Consider the following 13742-nt stretch of genomic DNA (forward strand, 5'->3'; position numbering starts at 1 on the left):
GAAACTTAAACTTTGTCCTAACTTTTAAATATTAAAGGCTTAAACACATGGTGAGAAACTTCTCTCTCATAATTACTTTTAGTGGCTACAATCTCTTCAGACACATTTTTATTAATAAGGGCAAACAAAAGTAACTATCTTGTATGCATCTAACAGCATGCTAGGATCATTTTTACAGCATTTCAAGTGGGTACAAGTCCTCTTTCTATTCCCATCCAAACTCCTCCAATTCTACCTTCAGAAATAACTAGATAATATGTTTGGGTTGGCACCTTACTGACATTTTTTCTATACACACAAGGAAATACAAAAATGTTTTATAAAGGACATATATTTATTTTTTTAAGGATTTACTTATCTGAGACAGAGAAAGAGAGAGAAGTACAAGCAGGGCTCAATCCAAGGACATATATTTATACATAAATTTCAAATATATACATTTTTCTGTATATTGTAATATTATCTAAATTTTACGTATCAGGAAATATAATTAGTTTGCAGAGGACTCAGACAGTAAGGGGCACAGCCAAGATCCAAACTCAGTATATTTTCAGAATGAGTGGGTACTTGTTGTGGGCTGAATGGTGGCCACCAAAAAGTTATGTCCTAATCCCCAGAATCTGTGCATGTTACATTATTTGGAAAGAGTCCAGATGTAATTAAGGCTCTTGAGATGAGATCTTCTTGGATTATCTCAGTGTCCTAAATCCAGTGACACAGAGGACAGAAAGAAAAGAAGGTGAGGTGAAGACAGGCAGAGATTGCGTGATATGGCCACAAGGCAACTCAGTCAGCAACCAGAAGCTAAAGAATACAAGAACCAGAGTTCTCCCCTAGAGCCTCTGTAGAAGTGTATCCCTGCTAACACCCTGATTTGACTTCTGGCCTCCAGAACATGAGAAAATAAATTTTTGTTGTTTTAAGGCACCTCGTTTGCTGTAATTTGTTATAGCAGTTTCAAAAAACTAATAGTATGTAAAACTGATTTTAAACTGTCACTATGAACCTACAGATGTTTATGTATTTGAAATGTTTAAGTCAAAAACAATCATCACAAATTTGGCACTCAAACTGGGTCCCCCTCTTGGGTTGGTGGGAGAGCTTTCAAGTTGTAAACCATCTCTGGGACATGGCCTCAGCAGTATCTAGCTGCTTCCTCTCTACCTGCCACAGAGTCTCATGCAACCTTGCATATTTTTTTGCCCTAGTTGGATCAGCCACTTCTCCAAGGACCCTGGAGACCCATTTAATCGGAAATGTTATTAAAAACCATAAAAAAATAAAAATAAAAAAATAAAAAAATAAAAACCATGTGCTCGGGGCAGCCCCGGTGGCTCAGCGGTTTAGCGCCACCTGCAGCCCAGGGCCTGATCCGGGAGACCCAGGATTGAGTCCCACATCGGGCCCCCGGCATGGAGCCTGCTTCTCCCTCTGCCTGTGTCTCTGCCTCTGTGTGTGTGTGTGTGTGTGTGTGTGTGTGTCTCTCATGAGTAAATAAATAAAATCTTTAAAAAAAAATTAAAAAAAATTAAATAAACTTAAAAAAAAACGTGCTGCACGATACGGGGTGCTCACTGTTATGGGGTTATCACTGGTTCTAGGACTTTTCAATAATTAGAACAAGAAAGGTCCCTTTTTTTATAAAGAGAAAAATAAGTTCATGCATAGATGCCAAATTCGAATTTAAGATGACAGGACTGTCACTTAACTTTTCTGATTCTATAATTCTATCACTTCTCTTCTCCCCTGATAATCCTGCTTCCTAATAACATTACTGTAATTATTAATTTGCTTTCTACTATAGATCTAATTTCAAAGAAAGTATACCTATATAATTCCTGAAAATGAGACTACTAAATGTAGTTTAAGGATTTCTTGGTGTCTGATCTCCTATAACTAAGATATATCCCTAGAAACTTACTTATGTCATTATGCCACAAATTTGACATACACTCGAGTTTGCTTTGTTTTGTTATTTCTAGAAAGTATATTTTAAAAACTTGTTTTAATTATGTAAAGTGATAAAACAACTTACTTCCATATGAATCTAGCTCCCTCCATTGTTGAGACCCCTTTATTACTTCTCTTCCCATTTAAGAAATCATTTATATTAATTTGCATCCTTCCATTGTTTTTTTACCTATATTTTTGTTTTGGTGAAACATAGTATAGACATTTTATTTTTTTTTATTTTTTATTTTTTTTTAGTATAGGCCTTTTAATACTTGTACTCATTTCTTTTTTTTTTTTTTTTAAGATTTTATTTATTTATTCATGAGAGACACAGAGAGGCAGAGACATAGGTAAAGAGAGAAGCAGGCTCCCTGTAGGGAGCATGATACGGGACTCAATCCCAGGACTCCGGAACAAAGACACAAGCCAAAGGCAGACACTCAACCACTGAGCCATCCAGGCATTCATTTTACTCATTTAAGTAAAAAATCAACCACCATAAATTGTCCAGAATATTGATTTTTTAACTTAATATGTTCTGGGGAACATTCTAGAACAGAATACAGAGATCTTCCACATTCCTTTTAATAGATGCACAGAACTCCACTGAGCAGATGTACTATAATCTCTTCAACCAGACTGATGAGTATGTTGTTTCTTTCTGGTCTTTTGCTCTTATTACTACAAGGTTTAACCAGTGGTTCTTAAAATCACATGAGACACTATTATATACTAACCAAAGTCTAAAATTTTAAAGACTGACAATTAGTGAGCATGAGAAATAGCTGGAACTCTCATACATTATTGGTGGGAGTATAAATTGGCACAACCAGTCTGGAAAACTGTCTGGTAGTATACACTACAGTTAATTTTGCTCCCAAGTACATACCCAGAAAAAAATGAGTACAAAAACAAAAACAAAAAAGCCCAGACATAAAAAAAAAATTCACAATAGGCAAAAAAAAAAAAAACAAACTAGAAATAGCCTAATGTTCATCAATGCAAAAATGGATAAGTAAAGGTACTAGGGAATAGTTACAGAATACTATACAATTTCAAGAATCTGATGAATACACGCAAAAATATGGATGAAGACTTATAAAATTATTCAAGGAAAAAAAAAACATGATTTAAGTTTAAAAAGTTTCTGGTTCTGTTCCAGACATGTCTTATCTATACTATCAGAAATTATTATAGTGGTTACTTTGAGGCAATGGTTATTACCAGAAGGGAGCACAGAGAGGGCTCCTGGGATATTGACAATATTTTGTTCTTCGTTGTTTTTTTTTAATATATATTTTTAAGCTTTTTTATTTTTATTTTTTTCCTTATTCATGAGAGACACAGAAAGAGAGGCAGAGGGAGGAGGAGTAGGCTCCATACAAGAAGCCCAATGTGGAACTCGGTCCCGGGAATCTGGGATCACTCCCTGAGCCAAAGGCAGACACTCAACTGCTGAGCCACCCAGGCACCCCAGTGTTTTGTTCTTTGATCTGAATGCTGGTTCATGATGCGGTTCCATTTGTGAAAATTCCACAAGCTGTATACTTACAATATGTATACATTTTTCCTGAATATATAACTTAATCAAAATTTTAAACAGACAAAACTGATCTATGTTGACAGAAGAAGGGACAACCATCTACTTCTGAGGAAGGATGGGCAGTGACCGAGAAGCTGGCATAATGTCTCTGCAGTGCTAGCTAATAAAGATCATTATGGTTCACTGTTTACTCAAGAAGGTGGTTATTTTCTAATCTCAATTCAAAAAAGGGGGAGACATGATCATTTTATGTTTTTCCTTCTTTAAAACAGAATGAAAGATTTTTCCTCCTTTCTTATTAAAGAAACACAGCATTCCCAAAGTTTATAAGATTGACAAATCATCTAAACCACTGCTATTCAAATATAGTCCAAAGCCTGGCCTGCTATTAGATAAATACAAAAGTGAGAGCATTTAGATATTTTCATAGAAAACTGACACTGCTGGGCCATTTTATTGTATTTTATGTGTCAGTCCACAATGGATAGAGAAGGGGAGAGAACAGTCCTTTGTGATGAAAAGTTTAAGAATAAACCAGCTAGCTGAGGAGGGGAAGATGTAGGGTAGGGGGTGTGTGGGAAGGGCATGGGAATAGTGTCCACAGAATTACAAAGTAAGGAACTAAGATTTACCAGGGCTACATTTTTAAAAAGATAAAGATATGAAGAATAGGACATTGAAAAATGAATATTAAGGCTGTATTTTAACTTCATCAAGCCCATTTATAATCCTTTTTTTAAAAGATTGATTTAAAAAATAATAAAATAAAATAAAAGATTAATTGATTGATTGATTGATGACACAGGGAGAGAGGCAGAGACCTAAGCAGAGAGGGAAGTAGACTCCCTCTGGGGCGCCTGATGTTGTCTTGATCCCAAGATCCGGGGTCATGACCTGAGCCAAAGGCACCCTTAACCACTGAGCCACCCAGGTGCCCTACAATCTTTTTTTAAAAACAAAGTATGTTTATTTCTTGGTAGGTAGTATGTGTGCTGCAAGAAATTTCGGTTTACAAATTCATGTGCAATATACATTATACTTCTTTGTTCGCAAATCAACACAAAGCAGTGGGAAATCAAACCTTTGTTATGATTTTTTTGCCTTCCCTCCATTGAATGTTTCCTGGGTTTCATAGACCACTGATTAGTGCTGGCACCCACACAGTGTTGACCCACAAAATCCCACAAGGACTAAGACATTGTTTATAATCCTATCTTACGAATCGGCACTTTGAGAAAAATAATCTCTCGCACTTCTGTACTATTGGTTTTACTTTTTACTTCAAATAAAACCAATTAATGTCACCAATTAATCTAATCCTGTATTAAGGAAATCTATTACCCAAAACAAATGATTTTTAACAGTGAAATGGAAATGAATTCTTTTAACCTATATACTAGTGATTAGAAATAAATTGAACTACCATAAACACAGAGGTTGCTTTTGGGCAACAGACTTGAGCAATGGACTGTAGAACAAGGCAAAAGGCCTGGGGGTGGGGGACTGGCTGAATAGACTGGCCCATCAGAGGACCCACTTCAAAATATCTATATGCCCTAACTGACCAATGGGCTACTTACAACCAGGCATAGTTACCCAAAAGAGGGAAGATTCCATACATCCTTATATCTCTTAACCGCACCCCCACTCTTTTAAAAACAGCCCTCACCCACCACCTCATGCAGATAGTCTCTTCTTTGCTGTCCTGCCTGCTGCTCCCTTGCAGTGTATTCAATAAACTTCTATCTCCTTTGTTCTGCCTCAGGTGAATTCTTCTGACTACCAGCACCACCAGCTTCCACCTGGATTGTCACTCCACATTTGGGGGCCCCCATCCACTTAGGAGAAATATCACAATAAATAACAGTAAGTAAAAAAAACAAATCAAAATTAACATATTTAGAGGTGCCTGGGTGGCTCAGTCATTTAAGAGTCTGCCTTTGGCTTGGGTCATGATCCCAGGTTCCTGGGATTGAGCCCCGGGTGGGGCAACCTTCTCAGCGGGGAGCCTGGCGGCTTCTCCCTCTTCCTCTGCCACTCCCCCTAATGTGCACTCCCACTCTCTCTCTCTCTGGTAAATAAATTTTAAAAAATATTTTTAAAGAACCAAAAACGAGCATATATAATGAACTGGAATTTATTTTTTTAAGATTCTATTTATTCATTTGACATAGAGAGTAAAAGTACACACAAGCAGGGGGAGTAGTAGGCAGAAAGAGAGGGAGAAGCAGAAGCAGGTTCCCCCCTGAGTAAGGAACCTGATGCTGGGCTCCATCCCAGGACTCTGGGACATAAACTGAGCCAAAGGCAGATGCTTAATCATCTGAGCTACCCATATGCCCAGTGAACTGGAATTTATTTATTTTATTTTTTATTTTTAAAAGATTTTTATTTATTTATTCATGAGAGATACAGAGAGAGGCAGAGACACAGAGGGAGAAGCAGGCTCCATGCAAGGAGCCCTATGCGGGACTCAATCCTGGGACTCCAGGATCACCCCCTGAGCCGAAGGCAAATGCCCAACCGCTGAGCCACCCAGGCATCCCTGAACTGGAATTTAAATAAAAACTTGAAAGAGGGCAGCCCAGGTGGCTCAGTGGTTTAGCGCCGCCTTTGGCCAGGGGCTGCTCCTGGGGTTCCAGGATCGAGTCCCACGTCGGGCTCCCTGCATGGGAGCCTGCTTCTCCCTCTGCCTGTGTCTCTGCCTCTCTCTCTCTTTCTCTGTGTCTCTCATGAATAAATAAATAAAATCTTTAAAAAATAATAATAAAAAACTTGAAAGACAAAAATAAAATAAAAATTTTTAATTTTATTTTTTAAAAAAGCTAATGTATTAACTTAGATTTTTTTTTTTTAAGATTTTATTTATTCATTCATGAGAGACACAGAAAGAGAGGCAGAGACACAGGCAAGAGGGAGGAGAATCAGGCTCCATGCAGGGAGCCTGATGTGGGACTCGATCCCAGAAACCTGATCATGCCTGAGCCAAAGGCAGACACTCAATTGCTGAGCCACCCAGGTGTCCCTATTAACTCAGATCTTAAGTGGACAAGAGGATGAAACCAACAGCAAAAATTCTATAAACAAAGATTTTGTTTCTCTTGGTACATGGCTATGAAAATTTGAAAGAGTCTGCCGGGTTGCTATTCTCTGATCCATACATACTACATTTCTTTCTTTTTTTTTTCTTTTAAAGATTTTATTTATTTATTAATGAGAGACAGAGAGGTAGAGACACAGGCAGAGGGAGGAGCAGGCTCCTTGAAGGGAGCCTGATGCAGGACTCAATTCTGGGACTCCAGGACCACACCCTGAGCCAGAGACAGACGCTCAACCACTGAGCCACCCAGGCATCTCCATACTACATTTCTTAATTCTCCTAAGAGATTACTTTATGCACACCAACACCCTATAAATAATGGAGACTAACACTAAAAATTAACAGTCTGATCTCTACTTCTTTCTCTTTTTTTCTCTCTACAAAGCTTTTCCATCCACTTATCTTCATATGACCTTCTGAAACACGCTTCTACCTTCCTGTCTTTATAAATGTTTTCTTTCCATGATACATCCTGTCTTCCTTGGAGATTATACTCCCAATATATTCTATAGCTCAGGACACTTGGGTGGCTCAGTGGTGTCTCTGCCTGTATCTCTGTCTCTGTCTCTGTCTCTCTCTGTGTCTCTCATGAAAAAAATAAATAAAATCTTTAAAAAAAAAATTCTATAGCAGGTAAAGTTAACAATTCTCTAATGCTGCTATAACATGACACATATAAACACTTGTTATTAAAGTCATTTGCTAACTATCTGCTTCTTTTTCTATACTTCTAGATATGGATGGGGCCTGCACCTTATTTAAATTGGTTGCCCCAAATACCTAGCAAATAGTATATAGCACTGGAAAAAGAAAGTGTGGCAAGCAGTCTAGAAATATTTCTTTGGTTCTGTAAATAAACTAACCGCCTAAATAATACTGCTTCTCAGGATTATATCCTGATCTACTGGTCTTCAAATATGGACTGCTCAATGCTTAAAAGCTCTCTTTATTTAGGAACGTATATAGTATCTGATTAGAAACAAAAATGCTTGTTTTCATATAAATACATAGACCTAATAAAATATTAACAAATTCTTTTTTATTAAATATTAACAAATTCTAATCAAAAGATCAAGTTACTTACTATTTGATTTAAAAAGCAAAACAAAAACCCAGCAGCCTAGTAAAGAAATGAGTTTTTAAGCTTACAATTATTTTCTGAAAAATATCTAAAACAAATTTTAGAACTTGAGGCTTGAACTTATGACCCTAAGATCAAGACCTGAACTGAGATCAAGAGTCAGAGGCTTAATCAACTGAGCCACCCAGGGCCCCTAGAACTTGAGGCACTTAAAGCCAGTTTTATATAGTTTACTGAAGTAGTTTCAGGTTGCTGAACAATTAGTATTACCCACTGAGTATACATTCAGAAGGAACTACTTTTCAGATATATTACAGCACTGAGAATTTTCCATTTCAATGGATGACTATTACACTGAACAAGGTCAAAAGGATAGATTATCCATCTTAGATGTCTTTGAAGACTTTAGTAATTCTTGACTGAATATTTTATGTTTCCTGAAGATATTCAATGAGTCCCTCTAAAGTATTAGAGATACTACCAGAAATAATGAAGCAGTAACATCAAAATTGAAGCTTAGTTTTTTTCTATAGTTGAAGAATTAATAGCTGAAAGACTGATTAACAATTGAAGTATCAAAAATTGTTCTAATCTTCACAAATAGTAATCCTCTTAAAGGAGAGTTTTTATTTTCACCATAGTCTGTCTTTTGAGGAATTTCATTTCCAAGAGTTAACCGACTGTTTTAGTTTTTAAGTACCTTCTTCCAACACCAAGTGCAGGTTGCCACTACTGATGAATATTCAAACAATCTCCTAATCAAAGATGGAGAGGCCATACCTGGACACCTTTTCTTGCTTCTGGATAACCTACCTATCCAAGTACTAATAGTGGAGACATCTTTAACACATGACAGAGCTAAAACCTCTGACCCAGCCACCAACCAACCACACCACAGAACAAAGACAGCATCTCTCTGAAAGATCTCTCTCCACAAAAGTTAACTTTGTCAAAGGAGCTGTTCTCCCCAGGATACTTTTTAAATGAGACATTTCTATATATAGTCATCCCCATTCAGTAAACTTGTATCTAGAAATGATATTAGAGGGCAGGCAGGTCTTTGGTATTTGAAAGAACTCCAAACATAGTAGTTATCAAATTCCTGATTTAAAGTAGTTTTGAACAAGCAAATAAATTAACATTCGATCATGCCCCAGGAAAGAACTAGTAATTCCTTGTAAGTAAAAAGGTATATTTTACATAATTAATATTTTTCTTAAGATACTTAAAAAGCAGGCCAAAATTTAACAAAACTTCTCTATCAGAAGATAAAAAAATAATCCTCCTTCTATCATTGCTTCATGCAGCAATATTTATATTTTATCTTGGGGAAAAGGCAGAGACTTTGCTTAGCTATGGTCCTACAAAAAAAGCAACAGAAAAAGTTGATTTTAATCTTTTTTTCTGGATTTATTTCACCTTACCTTGACTTGGAATTCCATAAAGCTCTTCTCTGAACATTGTTTCCTGTCTGACAATTAGGAACCAAAACTGTGAACTTCTAAGTTCTTCCACTTTATGGAAGAACTTGGAAATCAATAAACTAGTTTTGATATTGGACTGAATTTCAAAGTTCTGTTCTCTGTTTCTATTTGGCTGAAAGGTATACCTATTATCAAGAGAGTTTCTATCGATTTTCAACTAGAAGTATCAGTTTTGCTGTCAGAGCTCTTTATTTTTGTACATAAAAGGAAGTGGGTTTTGATACTATCTCAATGTTCTTCCTGTCTTACAAAGCTTTTGAAATAAGTGATGTCAGATTGAGAGTAAAAGCCCTAAATAAGAAAAAGGAATAAGCACAATTACTTTGCTTTACCTTTATTAATAACTATAACTGATTTAGAACTGCCCTGTTGCCCTATCACTGCTACCTACAAATTTTCCACGTCAATTTACACTGGGCTACGAAAACATTCACAGATTATGTAACATATACCTAAAAATTTATGTATCTATGCCAAATACCTATGTATGACCCATGAACGAGAGAAGCACATTCTATTAGAAACTAAATCATTCTTCATTGAGGGTAGCTCAGCAAAGGGTAAACATGAATCCCGTATGACATCATTTGCACCTTTCCCTTTCCCTTCCAAACAGCATATATAGCCTGTCCTCAGTTTAATAAACTACGTATCATCAGAAAAGATCTTTATAGAACATCTCATCTTAATGTAAATGGAGGGTAAATATTCAATAATGTGATAATTTCTAGAAGAGGAATGAGTACAAAGGCATGACAGAATAGTTTATCTGGACCACAATTCCGAATTTGCTCTTACTTTGCTGTTAAATATCTTCTATTATGGGCAGCCCAGGTGGCTCAGCGGTTTAGCACCGCCTTCAGCCCAGGGCATGATCCCGGAGACCCAGGATCGAGTACCACATTAGGCTCCCTGCATGGAGCCTGCTTCTCCCTCTGCCTGTGTCTCTGCCTCTCTCTCTATCTCTGTCTCCTATGAATAAATAAATAAAATCTTTTTAAAAAAAATCTATTAACCTACTGACAATGCGATTCTACTGTTAGTTCTTAGATCTTCCTGTATCACAGTACATTCACCTTAATTTCTCAGAGATTGCCTTTAACAAACATGTAACTTTAACAAACACATAACAAACAGCTACTACAGCATATATGGCTACTGAAAAGTGAAAAGGAATGACCCCAAGACCATGATTCTGTTCCCAAATTTGCTAGTCTGGCCTACTTAGTTACTGATTTCCCTGTTTCTAGCCACATCTTGTTGGAAATTATGAATCTTGCTGTTTCTCTTGCTTGATGATTTGGCTTGGTTCCTAATCTTAGATCAACAACTTCCAGAATTAAAAGTTTAAACTAGGTGGGGCACTTGGGTGGTGCAGTTGGTTAAGCATCTGACTCTTGGTTTCAGCTCAGGTCATGATCTCAGGGCTGTGAGATCAAGCCCTGTGACTAGCTCCATGCCCAGTGTAAAGCTGGCTTGGGATCCCTCTGCCTCTCCTGTTTGTGGGCTCTCTCTCTCTAAAATAAATAATAAATAGGGGTCCCTGGGTGACGCAGTGGTTTGGCGCCTGCCTTTGGCCCAGGGCGCGATCCTGGAGACCCGGGATCGAATCCCACATCGGGCTCTCGGTGCATGGAGCCTGCTTCTCCCTCTGCCTGTGTCTCTGCCTCTCTCTCTCTCTCTCTCTCTCTCTCACTGTGTGCCTATTATAAATAAATAAATAAATAAATAAATAAATAAATAAATAAATAAATAAATAAATAAATATAAAAAATAAAAATAAAAAATAAAAAATAAAAAATTAAATAAATAAAAATAAATCTTTAAAAAGAAAGAAAGTTTAAACCACAGACAAGCAGGAAAGATAGAGGTCTTAACACTTTTGGCTCCATTCTTCCAAAAAACATCCTTAGTGGACTCTGAGGAATGTAGGGCCTGGACCACACCTCCTTTCAATCATCACTATTGATTTTAATATATGTATATCTCTCAAGAATACTGGTCACAGGTACTAACTTTATCTTGACTTTATTCTATTTGTTCCTAACACCTGAGGTCTGGGTTACTCTCCAAGTAATTGTGATCTTAAAACTAAAATCCTCTTATAAAATTTGCCCAAACTGCATGTGTGGTAGCTTTACCAGAGAACACAAATGATGTCACCAATTATCTTAGTTCCCTCCAGGAGTAGCACACACACGAATGCAGGAATGGTAATGAATCAGACTATTTTTCTGATACAGTTCCACATCAATAATTCCAAAGGCACTTAAATTAATGAATCAAGTATTCTAGATCTAAGGACAGCTCATGTCCGTAACACAAACCTAAGAGGATATCCAGGCTAGGGAAATTCTTGGATGTCATTTTGTTCTAGAATACCATTACATTAATCCTTGTAAAGGAATCATCAGGAGTTGACTTAAATCTGCTCTGCCATGTATAGCTAAATTTATAAAAACTGAGGTAAAAACAATTTGCCCTCTTCAAGAAGACTCTGACAAGAAGCTATGAATAATTAGCAAGAATAGGTAATAAAATGTATCCTTTTTGTTTTGTTTTGTTTTTTGTTTTTTTAATAAAATGTATCCTTAAGTGGAAAATCCATCCCAAAGAAGCTGCAGCAACAAAGACATTATTCTCTAAAAAAAAGTTTTTTGGGTAAGCTATAAAGCAGACACCAAGCAGGGGAGAGCAAAGAACAGCAGATTAAATTTAGTCTTTACTAGTAGAAATGAAAAGCATTCTTTTCTTGGTTAAGTAGAGAGCTATTAGAGCAATAAGTGTTCAAGTTTAGAAGAGAGGATTAAAGAGGCAAGTAAGATGACAGCATCCTTCAAAAAGGCTAGGGATGACCAAGAGCTGAATATAAACCCAGGTAAAACCTAGAGAGCTGTGTTATCCAACTGGTAGCCACTAGACACATGTGGCTATTTAAATTAAAATTTAAAAAGAATAAAAAATTCAGTTCCTTATTCAAACTGCCATATTTCAAGTGCTCTGTAGACTAGCTACTGGCCGTGTTAGGTTGGACAACACAAACACAGAACATTTCCATCATTGCAAGAAATTCTAGGACATTACCAATCTAGAGGGAAGGGAAAGAGATGAACTGTCCTGGGGTCTGAAAAAAGTGGAGCTACTAACAAGGGCTTTTGTCGTATAGCATTCAATACTTTATTGAGCGATCAGGTGGATTTACCTTTCCTTTTCCACCTGCTCTTTTTTCCCTCCTTGTTGCTGCCACCATCACTGCTGCTGCTGCTGTTCTCAGAACTCTGGGAATCTGACTGACCATCACTGCTTTCTTCTGAACCTTCTGATAGCTCTTTCACCCCATCCGGCACATCTTTCTGAAAATGTAGGCATCCAATTAGGATTAATCATTACCATTTCAGCAAATAGGAATTAAATTTCTAATATGCGTTATTGCAACTTAACTGTGCTGATAAATTTTTAATATTATAGGATTCAGTAGCAGAACCAGTAATCTATTTGGAATTCCTGTCATCTCTCTTCTTTGGGTCAAATTAGCTAATGTTTCCATCTACATCCAAAAATAAAAATTATACATGAAAATCATATGCAAGCATAATACAGAGGCTTAAATTAGGAAAAAAAAAAAAAACTGGGTATATGTAAGTCCAAGTAAAGGAGAAGGTTTTCAGAATAAAAAAACTATACAGTAACAATTTTGTAAAAGATACCTATTAGTCATCATTCACAGATATGTATTTGTGTGTATGTATCATTAAGTATTGTGAATTGAGTTGAATCTGGATAGGGAGAGATAGTTCACTATTTGAGAATCTGATTCCTAAATATTGGTTAATAAGTAACAAGAGTCAAATACAAAAGGAATAATTAAAACAAATGTTTTTCTATTTTAAAATAAACTCTTAATGTGGGGCTCACACTTACAACCCCGAGCATGCTCTACTGACAGCCAGCCAGGTACCCTAAAAGGAATAATTTTTTATTAAACTCACAGGAATCTTTGGTTTCTAAACTGAATAGTGAGAATGTTAATCAGAAAAGACACCTGTGTCAGCACAGTATGTGAGAGATACAGTAGGATAGGTGCAAGATGAAGAACTAGGAAATTAAGACTTTCTGGAGTTGAATTCTGGCTCTATCTTTTCCTAATTATACAATCTTGGTCAAAGTCTTAACCTCTTATGCCTCAGTTTCCCTGCCTATAACATGGAGATAATAGTACCTATCTTAAGAGATCATTCGAAATTAAATGAGTTAAATGGAAAATACTTAAGAATAGTGCCTGACATATAAGAACTCAAAATATATTAGCTACTATGTATGTATGTAGTATATAAAAATATACACATGTAAACAAACACATTAGTGAACTTCGAAGTTATAGAACTATGGATAGTTCTTTTTTCCCCTCAATAGATTTTTTATTTTCCCACACTTTATAATCAGATAAAAAATAATTCTGATATGTGACTCTCCTTCCTACAACTGACACATTATAGCCAAGATAAAACCTCTGATCTAGTAAGGAACTGTTACTTCCCACTTATGTCTGTATCTTAGTGCCATTTCTCTCTAAGCCATTTC

General features: G+C 36.5%; 1 protein-coding gene and 1 long non-coding RNA gene across 8 annotated transcripts in view; one reads left to right on the forward strand and one right to left on the reverse strand.

Annotated features, from left to right (window-relative positions):
* Positions 1 to 13742, forward strand: part of LOC112664683 (uncharacterized) — a 70750-nt gene that overhangs the window by 55422 nt on the left and 1586 nt on the right. For 3 of the 4 annotated variants that reach the window (XR_004805924.2, XR_003139888.3, XR_007403376.1), the window contains one exon: positions 5262 to 5362. This is a non-coding gene — a long non-coding RNA (uncharacterized LOC112664683). Of the gene's footprint in view, positions 1 to 2532; positions 2600 to 5261; positions 5363 to 13742 lie in introns of those variants that run through there. The other variant, XR_003139887.3, reaches the window with a different exon arrangement.
* ASXL2 (ASXL transcriptional regulator 2) overlaps positions 1 to 13742 on the reverse strand; it is a 151204-nt gene that overhangs the window by 40045 nt on the left and 97417 nt on the right. For 3 of the 4 annotated variants that reach the window (XM_049096202.1, XM_025454465.3, XM_049096201.1), the window contains one exon: positions 12364 to 12514. In XM_049096202.1, the coding sequence (XP_048952159.1) occupies positions 12364 to 12514 (151 nt within the window). Of the gene's footprint in view, positions 1 to 12363; positions 12515 to 13742 lie in introns of those variants that run through there. The other variant, XM_025454467.3, reaches the window with a different exon arrangement.

Source organism: Canis lupus, chromosome 17 (genome assembly GCF_003254725.2).
Source record: "Canis lupus dingo isolate Sandy chromosome 17, ASM325472v2, whole genome shotgun sequence".
NCBI classification, from domain to species: domain Eukaryota; kingdom Metazoa; phylum Chordata; class Mammalia; order Carnivora; family Canidae; genus Canis; species Canis lupus.